Source organism: Euwallacea similis, chromosome 29 (genome assembly GCF_039881205.1).
Source record: "Euwallacea similis isolate ESF13 chromosome 29, ESF131.1, whole genome shotgun sequence".
Lineage (NCBI taxonomy): Eukaryota > Metazoa > Arthropoda > Insecta > Coleoptera > Curculionidae > Euwallacea > Euwallacea similis.
Genome location: NC_089637.1, coordinates 365,551 through 376,195, shown reverse-complemented (window position 1 = coordinate 376,195; position 10,645 = coordinate 365,551). Strand labels below are relative to the sequence as shown.

Genomic DNA, 10,645 nt, shown 5'->3' with positions numbered 1-10,645 from the left:
TTTATCTTGCTTGTAAAGGGCTTTTTCCTTGGCCGCCTCCCTCGAAGACCGGCTTCATGAAGGACATTTCTTATAGTCTGCGGCGTAACTATTTTTCCGAATATTGATGCGATGTCTTCGGCAAAATTTCGGGCACTTTGAAGGGGATCTTTTACAATGTTTCTAACAACATGGTTCCTCTCTCTCACAGTTAGTTTACGGGGACGGCCACTTCGAGGTTTATTATCGGTTGATCCGGTTTCTTTCTGTTTTTTAATTATATATCTGACTGGGGAAAAGCCTAATCGCAACTGTGATGCTATTTCCCGATAACTCTTTCCTTGATTTCGCAAATTGATTACTTCAATTCTAGTTTTGCTATTAATTTCACTTTTCTTAGGAGACATGTTGATTGCAGTAAATTTGATATGATGTAAAACTATGAGTAATAATGGAATAAATATGCCGCACAAGCAATAACTTGTTTATGCATTCTTCTCGTTTTTTTTATTACTTATTCCGACCGAGGAAGATGTGCAAATACTTTCTTTGCATCAAAATATTTCTTTAATGGCTAAAACTAGAGATTCGATTTTTTTCCCAATGATCTTTTTAATCAAAACTAATGTAAATTTAATTAATTTTCAAAATAAAATCCTTAAGGTGCGTTAGATTTTTTTCATTATGTAATAATATCAATTCTTGAAGTGTGCAAATACTTTTTTTGCTAACTGTATATAAGTTTTGATAGTTTAAAATCTATAAAAAAGAAAAATGATTAAAAAAATGTATATAAAAATATTAAATTGTATCTCTTTTTATAAAGAGGTGTTATTAGATATAGCGCATTTACATTTCTTGAGACATATCCGATATGGTCTAGTGGCTAGGATACCTGGCTCTCACCCAGGAGGCTCGGGTTCGATTCCCGGTATCGGAAGAAGTTTTTGCCCGTATTTATTATTTTAAAAAGTATATTATTTTTTTATGAATTAAAATGATAAATGAAAATTTTATTTTCAACTATAGAAAGAAGGGAACTGTTAGTAATAATTCGAATAATCTAAATATGTGGAATATGGATAAATTTCGATGTTTATACATTTTTTTTTAAATCTCTGTAATTATAGGAGAGACATAAACGAGCAGCACACTCTTAATGTCTGTTTTGGAAACAAACTTATTAGAGCAATTAAAAGATTTCGATCATCTTGATTTTTGAGCTAAGAGGAAAAGTTTGACTTTGGCCAATTTCGATAAACCCTTGTCGTTGAGTTATTACGTAATACATGTTAGTTCAAATTTATTATTTAGTAAGAGTTCATACGAAATTTGTTACTGCCTTCAGAACTTAGGAAAAAAAGTAGCAAACCATTTAAAAGACCTACAATTCTTTACTCATAGGTATCACCGTCATTACGGCGATAACGTTACCTTTGCTGAAAGATTTTTTTACATTGTTAATGTTACGAAAAGAATTTAGTGTTTATTGTTCAACGGTGATTAAATTTTATAGACGGGGATACAATATTCACCATTTTGCAGAACATTGCACTGTATAGAGAGCATTCCAGTCTATTTCTTGCAGTTCTAACAAATGTCTTCAAACTACCAGCAGAATAATCTAGAAAGTCATTCGTAGTTGAAGAATCTAACCGCCCACAACTATCACATGGAGTAATCTCCAACATAGAAAACAAGGTAAAGAATATATATCAAATAGTAACTATTTACCTTAAATCAACTTTTTGGATGATGGCATGGCTTCTCTCAAAAAAAATGCTATCATTCCTCAAAGATTGAGAGGAGGATTTTCAGAGTGTTTCATACATTTTAAATATTCACCTCGCATAGAATTTAGATTATTATTTATTTTCGTTTTTCTATTCTTTTTTTCAGGTTTTTCCTGGATCCGGAAATGTTACCAAGGATGCTCGTCCCAGCCCTTAGTAAGGGTAAGAGGTAAATTATTCTTAATTAGTTTTTACTCAGAATAGTATGGTGTTCTACCGTTCCAACAACCCCTACTGGTGTGTGGGGCGTGATCTCAAAAAAATAAATAAATAAAAGAAAGAATCAGCATCCGAAGTTCAAGTATATATAAGCGTACAAATTGGACTAGCGAATTGATGGATAAAGGACCGCCACCGCTAATATTAGGCAAACCGTCAAAGTTTCAACGAAAATTAATGGAAATTTCTCTATATCGCTCTCGCGGTGACAAGCACAACGATCAATCAACACAAACCACGCCAAATTACAGAATTCCGGATACGCCGAATCGTTCTATTCCTCTCTTGTCGGGGATGGCGCATTTTCAGATTCCGAAAGAGACAGAGCAGTTTCATTTGATCCCTTAAAGGGGGGATGGCCGGCTATGTTACTCCAGAAGCCGGAATTCTCAACCCCCTAGACATACCTCTTTCAATTTTAATATTGTTGCATGTGGGACTACGTTGCATTGACGAATTAATTTTTTTGTAATAAACTGAACAGGTCGGGGACTCTGGCCGAAAATCATTTATAGGCCCCTTCGGTCTAGTTCTAATTCATTTGCAACGGATAACCTTTGATGAGACGTAAGCAGACTGGTAGTTAGTGTACTAGTCTAGATGGAGAGGAAAACGTTTAATATCAGCAGCGTCAGGAAAAGCATCATTAATCTTGCACTGCCTACTCTTGAATGTAATTATCGGGCTATAGCGCCTGTTTGGAAAACGGGGAATAGTTTCCCCGAATAGACGAGGCTGAAATGTGGAAAAATAATTCGATTTAGTGTAGAATAAATAAACAAGGAGTCTTGCGGCAGCCTCGATGCAGCCAAGTCGTGTCTAGAGAAAGTGCACCAAAGTAATATGTCAGATAAAATCAGGTCGAAAAGATCTTTAAAATGATGGATCACTTGAACCACCTTTCCATTTAAACTTTAAGGGTAAGCTCTAGCTAAGGGGTTGACACTTGTAGCATCGAAACACAACTAAAAAGTGTATCGGATAAAATAAAAATTGACGTGTTTAGGCAATTTTGGCAAAAATCGTATTCCACATAGATACTGCATTGATTCCAGTTAAAGTTACCGCACTATATGTGCGTACTGTTAACGTCCAAGAGCTTAAGTATAGCTTGTCAATACAGGGTGATTCCAAAGTTGGAGTTGCTCTTTCACCAGCGAATAGGGCTTCAAAAGATAAGATTTTTTCCTTTGGCGCTTTTTCGAAATATCAACATCAACGGAGATATGGGGTGTCAAAATTATATTTAAGAAATTAAAATTTATTAATCATTAACAAACCACTTGAGATAATTAAACAAAATTTTGTAGATATTAGTGATAGTCAAATTGTATTGGAACTATCACTTCGATGATTTTTTTTCAGCTGCTTTTGATCATAGGTTAGATAATTTTAAATTTTAAATTAAAACAGCATTTAATTTTAAGCTCGCACTAAAACTGTTTTGATTTTTTTACTCGAAAATGATGCGTCGTATCAAGAAATAATTAAAAAAAAAAAATTTTCTTTTTAGAATTGAATCAGGAATTCAATAATAATTTTTATTTTTTAAAAAATCAGTGGCGTATCAATTTTTTTCAAAAATATTAAACAACTTTTTTATACGCGCGCCACTAATAAATTCAAAAATAATTTTATTTATTGAAGAATTTCCCTTCCACGTAGACATTGACACCTACAAAATTTTGTTTCTCAAGTGGTTTAGCAATTATTAATAAATTAAAATTTTTAAAATAAAACTTTGACATCCTGTATTTCCGTTGATGTTGATATTTCGAAAAAGCGCCAAAGAAAAAAAATCTTATGATTTGAATCTCTATTCGCTGGTGAAAGAACAACTCCAACTTTGAAATCACCCTGTAGATCGGTGACAATCAATAGCATTGGCCGAATACTGCTGGTCACAACATCCTTTGGGTCAAATCCTGAGGTTCTCAATGGACTAATTATCGAACATCTTCGGACTACAAACTGTGTAAAAACTGTACCAAGGACCAAGAGAATGACGAAGACTAGTTCTTTCGCTGAACCATTGGGCCGCGGTAATTTTAATAAATATTAATTCGTAATCTGTCGCGGAAGAAATTTGTGTCGATAATCCATAATGAAGAGAAAAGCAATGAAATAATATTGATGGTGAAATAGTATACACTAGTAATTTGTGAATCGTGATGGGGTTGCAAAGTAGCGTTGTGAGATAATTTTCCATGCTCTGATTTCGGAAAATAAAACTACTTAAAAATTCTTCCCCTACTTTGTTTAAGATTACTTAGCACAGTTCTAGCAATGTTCATGTTTTGCATATTTCAAGTTTTACGTTAAGCTTAGACTGTTAAATCTCTCTCAATATCCTAAGGTCACGAGAAACGATTATTGTCGTGTATTTGTTTAGTATACTTAAATGACATGATGCGTGTTGGAAAGTATATCGATGATCAGCTAAAGAACCTAAATAAGTATTCGCAAGATCAAGAAATGCCCACTTCCAAGAAAGATCTGAAGAAATTGACACTTTTCCAAAAAAAGTAAATTTTTTCACTACCAGAACGGAGAAGAAGTGCTTATCAGCAACTACAGCGTTCTCCATAAAGAGCTTTAATGAAAGTTGTAGAACATTAGCACCGCTTTCTTTACGAAAGAAAATTTCTGATTTATGCCAAATAAAGGTTATCTAGTGGCAAAACCTACAAGTTTTGCGGACTAAAGGTCAAGACTGCAAAGGAACCGCTTCAAGTGGTGATTCAATTTTCGAACTCAAGTGATAGCGGCATTGGAAAGGAGTTACATGTCGATTTATATGTAATTAGGGAAAAAGAGGAGATATAATGTAATAAAAAGAAAGAAGTGAGATCAGCTTGGCGCGAGATGTAAATACATTGGACAGCGTTGAATGGTTGCAATAGGATTTTTTTGGATTGTAAGGCGACTTAATCACTCCTGAAAACCTTTCTCAGCGAAGCGGGTCGTGTTCATCGAAGGAAAGTCCCACAACTCGGTGAAGAAGAAAAATGATGCAGTATATCAGAAGTAGTAGTAGATCCATTTCCCCTAATCCATGCCGGCAATAGATATATAAGTTACTTTCTGATGTGACCAAAATTCATACTTTTACCAAGCTAGGGAACAGTTATAGTTGCGGAAGTCTTCTTATTGAGCAAGTTAAGTTCAAGATAAGGGGTACATGTGGAGGTTCATACCAATCAAGGCAGATATCTCAAATCCGAGATTCAATTATCATCAGGAGTGGGATGAAGGAAAACTCGGATAACGGAGAAATATAACCGGACCATAAATCACTAACTTTTCATGTTTAGGTTTGATAACCGAAGAATTTAGAATGATTTGGTTCCTCTATTTCTTCTGATTCGTCGTAGCTCGCAATATGAATGCACAGGCTGCACATCATCGAAGCTGTTAACTAGGGGAGAGATGAAGCTACATGTGAACTACCATCACAGTACCTGACACGTGACCGACTTAGAAAAGAGATACGCACCATTCACGGATTTGTAAGGGATAAAGGGGAAAACAGTCCGTTAGTAGAAAAAAAAAGAAAAGGATGACCTCGAAATTGCAAAGACCATGAGAAGGATCATACAGGATTATGAAGAAAATAAATGAGCTTTTATATAGAGTATAGTTTTCTCCGAGGTCGAAGCAAAAAGTAGTTCATGTAGAGAGTCTGAGTTCATATAGAGAAAAGAATCCAACATCTTAGAATCTCCATAGCGACTTTATTCAGGACGAATAGCTTAAGGACAGAGAGGCAGTGTTACAAAGACCAGGTTATTGGTTTTAAGTTTCCCTAAATCTAGGGAAAAATTGCACGGTGTGGCAATAACGCAATGGGGGTGTTCAAAATCATCCTCCTCCCCCGAATAGACTGTCTATAGGCCATCAAATAACGGAGATACATACCCATATAACCCCATGTAATTTACATATTACATCTGGACGGTCTCTACTTGCGAGAGTACGTTAAGTGTCTAAGTGCTTTGAAGTATTATTTAAATAATTCGCGTGTTATTTATTGTCGTATTAGTCATTAAATAAAGTTTTTTGAGTTTCACAAAATTTTAGGAGTAGTTTCACTTATCGTGGAACTTACTAGAAATGTAATAGCAGGCATGAGTTTATACAGGGTGATTAATGACCAATGGGAAATCCGAAAGTTAGACATGCTACACGTCAAATGGTTATCCACATCTTGATGTTATGGGAAATATATAGGGTGTTGAAAGTTAATTTGGTTTTAATTGTTTTTTTTGGCATTATACTTAAAATATCTAGGCTAAGAACTTCGTAAAGTTACATTTTTATAAGCGATGAATAAGATAGGTATAGCAATTTACCCGTTACATTTTCAAAACATAGTGTTGTTTAAATTGATCAGAGATGCTGAAATGAGACAAGAATCGACTTAAAAATGACTGCTTTTTCAGGCTTTCAATCAAATTGCATGTTGGGCAAACGGGGTAAAAAGTTCTAATGTAAAAATCGGTGAAATTAATCGGAAATGGCGCCTTTTTTTGAGCAACGCGGAATTTGCCACGCATATCTTATTTGCCGCCTAAAAACCTTAACTTCTCAAGTTTTCAAGTTCCTAACCTAGATAATTTCAGAATAATAGTAAAGCCGATTAAAATTTTAACTTTCAACACCCCGTATTTCTGAAACTGTCAATTGTCGCCAATGATTACCATCTGATATGTAGTATTTTCACCTTTTGGAGTTTCCATTGTTAATGAATCACTCGGTATATGGATGTCTCACCTTGTGCGTGTAAGGTTCCAGAAAGACGAACGGAAGGCCAATAATGTATTTCGCTATTTACAGATAATTACCTGAATAACCGGACTTTAAATAACGCTATTGAAAGTAAATCGATTTGCAAAAGTAATATTTAAAACTGCACTAAAATAACCGGCTATTGTTTCGGCGAATAATCGAGGTTTATTATGATTAGGGTGCACCTCAGTCAGATCATAAAATATCGCCCATAAATTGAAGAGAGACGCCGATATCTCGCGCATAAAATCAAAATCCACCTCGCGTAATCCACATTGTATGCAATGGAAAACGATTGGATAATGTATGCAATAAAAACGTATAATTATGTGCGGCGCGGTCTAAGTTCCACCCCTCCACTTACCGTGGCTCCTCCTGGCGGCCTGATTGGACGTGGCTTAAGTGGCAACAGGGAGAGCACGCCACGATCGTGATCATAATCGGTAATAGTCGGCATGCTCGATAGAGTGGCGGTCAAGTTGTGCTCCGTTTCGTAGAGTACCATTCCGCGGGACGTGTTTTTAAATTGCGAGCACCAAAAATACGGCAATCGATAACCTCAAATTATTGTTTTTGTTGTGCCGGACAGTGACGCTCTTTTGTTCTGTGTTGAGATTTTGTTTTGACGTTGCATTGACGATCTTCATTTGATTTTATTTGTGTGTAGCGCGGGGTGCGTTGTTTACGCATTCTGCGATTTTTAAAGGCAAAATTCGTGTCAAAAACAGAGACCCGGTGCCGGTTTACGCAATGGAAATGGAGCCTCAGGACAGAGAAGGAGAATTGGGTGATGAGAGTCCAGTGGTGAGTTTCATGCTTGTGATAAATGTGCGGATTAGAATAAATAGGGGTGTCTATACTTATGGCGAATTCGGGGGGTGAAATTGCAGTGTTGCGTTGGGCCAAATGTAGATTTCGTGGTTAGTTTTCAAATTTCAGTGCGTGCAATAAAAATATGTCCAGCATTGAGGTATCGTAAATTGTCATAAGCGGATTTTACAATTTTTTATTGCAAATTAATTAATGCACCACACTTAGTCATTTAGGCAAAGTTTTTCGGCTTCCAATTAGTTTCTTTACAAGTAGGTACGACGGGTACCACGTTTAATTTAAGCGTTCTAATTAACGCAACCGCAGTACAATTTAGGCCATGTAAGTATGAGTGGTATAAAAAATATGGTTAGAAGCTCCCTTATACGTTGTTCTACATTTGTAGTGTTATGCCGGGTTCGTTTCCGTGCACATAGCATAATAAATGAGAATTGCACAGAAAGTTAAGGTGGGCTTATACAGCAAACGCGACAAAATAAAATGAAATAAAATAAAAATAAAGCAATAAATAATAATTTGTTTTGGCCCTTATGTATAGTCCAAATGAACTAAGAATAACATAATCCTCTTAACATTTTATTTTGTGATTTTGCATTATTTATAGCGAATTTTGTTTTTTCGCACCTTCGCAGATCACGATCAGTCCCTAGCAGAAACATGTTGATTTACAACAGTAATTGTAAAATTTCTTATATGAAATTTACATATCAACTTTTCTGTTATGGAATAAAACGTTAAAAGTTGGCCAACTTTTATCGCATTTCTTATTCTATTTTATGTTATTTTGCTGTAAAAATGGTCACGTATAAATAAAGCCTTGATCTCCATTTCTATTTTTTCACAATATTTTTTATTTTTTAATTTCTTCCCGGCATTAATTAATATTTATAATAAACACGTTCTTAGAGTAAAAGATCATATATATTATTATTTAATTCGAAGCTACTGGGCTGTACCAGTGCCTTCTTCCATCAAGGATTCTGCCTCAATGCCTTTTGTTACTTAAATTAAGTATTTTTTCCCTATTGAACTAACCACGTTAATTTTATTGGAACAATAAATAGATGTATTAAACCCACCTTTAAAAAGATACGAATTTCCTGTGTTATATTAAGTATATGCTTTGCGCTGTATGGCATATACAGCGACAAAGCGGCAATAGGTATCACCATAAAGCCAACTTTCTATTTCTATGTTGTATATTATATTATGAGTTATGCGCTGTACAAACCCAGGTTTACCGCGCATAGGTAAATTGGATACGCACGTAAAGTAATACTTAACAGTTGCGGGTAATTGAAAACAATAACATGTGTAAATGAGGAAGTGTGATACATCAATGTTTTTGTAATCAGGAGTTGTCTTAAAATCTACAAAAAGTTACCAGGGCAGTTGATAAAAGAAGCATCATACAATGAGACCAAGATCACAGTGCAGTAATGCACACCACTATTGTAGTACTGTGTCAAGATCGTTATGTTGAAGCTTAGTCCAAAGTGCAATGGAGAAGTGTTTTTAGTTTTCATCCATCTTTTACCAAACTTGAAAAAAATTAAAACTAAATTTGAAAATTCGTTTACTAAAATACGTAACCAAAATGATTTTTTAAATATCTGTCGATTATCGGTTCCGATATTCCTATCTTGGGCACAATGTATTTTCCTCTCTTTATTTTGTTTTAATTTTTATATCGAAAGCGTATTTATTGCAATTTGTCCAACCTTATCCACAATTGTAGCGCTTCTACAGGAGCTATCGACCAACGTCGACACTTTATTTTTGCGATTATTTGATTTATTGGTGAAAAAATTGTGCCTTAGTGCAATACTTTTATTACACTTTTTCCCCAATGAAATTCGTTATTAGATATAATACTACATTTGAATAGACGTTAAATATACCTTGTAGGAATTTCCTTAATGATGAATTTCCGTCTGAATCATTGTGTCATCTCAGTTAGGATTACAATAGTTATTTACCTAACAAGTGCGGAAATTGGATTCTTTACCGCACCCTGATTACACTTGCCCGAAGGACCTGAAGCGGAGTGCTCTGCATCGTGTCGTTCGGTCAGTAATTGAGTGCGGTAAAGACACTTTCGCACGTGTTAGCGTACTGTGAGCGTATGTATGTTAACCTTATTGTTTTTTGTAAGTCTAATGAAATATTGGCGTGCGGTAAAATCTTTAGGCGTATATGTGCGGGAAAAATTTTTACATTGACACATGCCAATTTCATTTGTGTGCGGTAACATCGCACTTTGCTTAACCTTTATAGGAATTGATAGCTACTTTCTTATTAAATGATAAATGTTAAATAGGCACGTTTGAATTTTGAAAAAAGCTGTTGGACGATCAATCTAAATATTCCATAGAGTTTAGTACTCCAGATTTTAGACGAGATTTGAATGAATTAGGAGCTTTTACCTAACAATGAAATCATCCTGTAATTATTTTCAGTCTTGAATTATTTTTTTCAAAATTTTTCACTGAAATTTGGAGAAAACAAAAAAATTGGTTTCTTTCATTAGAAAGCATTAAGTATGCATCCACTTCCATCGATGACTTTCATAAACTTCCCAGATGTTTGCAAAGGGGACATCCCAACGTTTCTTGATTAGTTTTCCTTGAATATTTTAATTTATCGCAATATTGTTTCAATATATCTATTACTAATAAAAATCAACTAGAATGATCGAATTAAAATTTCTTCCCGTTGTTCTTTCTTCCTAACCAATACAAATATGGTTTATCTTTGCGAAATCTACTCTAATATAGATTATTGACGTCCCTATTATCACGTTTTTACTTTCCCATTTCAAGATTTTCTTCAAATATTCTAGAATTTCTTTCTCTATTTATTTGGGGATTTAATCTTTAGATCAATTCAGTTTTGACGACTAGTTTGTTAGTTAGTATTGAGTACAAATTCGATATCGAGATTAGTATTGTTCTCAAACGGGATGTTAAACCTAATTCACAAATAACGTGAGTATTAATTAATAATTTACAGTTATTAATAAATTTAGATTCAAT

The 10,645-nt window shown here is 34.6% G+C and overlaps 1 protein-coding gene and 1 non-coding gene across 3 annotated transcripts in view; both read left to right on the top strand.

Annotated features, from left to right (window-relative positions):
- The first annotated feature begins 847 nt into the window (after positions 1-847).
- Positions 848-919, top strand: TRNAE-CUC (transfer RNA glutamic acid (anticodon CUC)). The gene has a single exon. It is a non-coding gene; the product is annotated as a tRNA-Glu (tRNA).
- Positions 920-7,208: 6,289 nt separating this feature from the next.
- Positions 7,209-10,645, top strand: part of retn (retained) — a 120,844-nt gene continuing 117,407 nt past the window's right edge. For both annotated transcript variants that reach the window (XM_066403474.1, XM_066403475.1), the window contains exon 1: positions 7,209-7,583. In XM_066403474.1, coding sequence (XP_066259571.1) covers positions 7,530-7,583 — 54 coding nt within the window. In that variant the 5' untranslated portion in view covers positions 7,209-7,529. The remainder of the gene's footprint in view (positions 7,584-10,645) is intronic.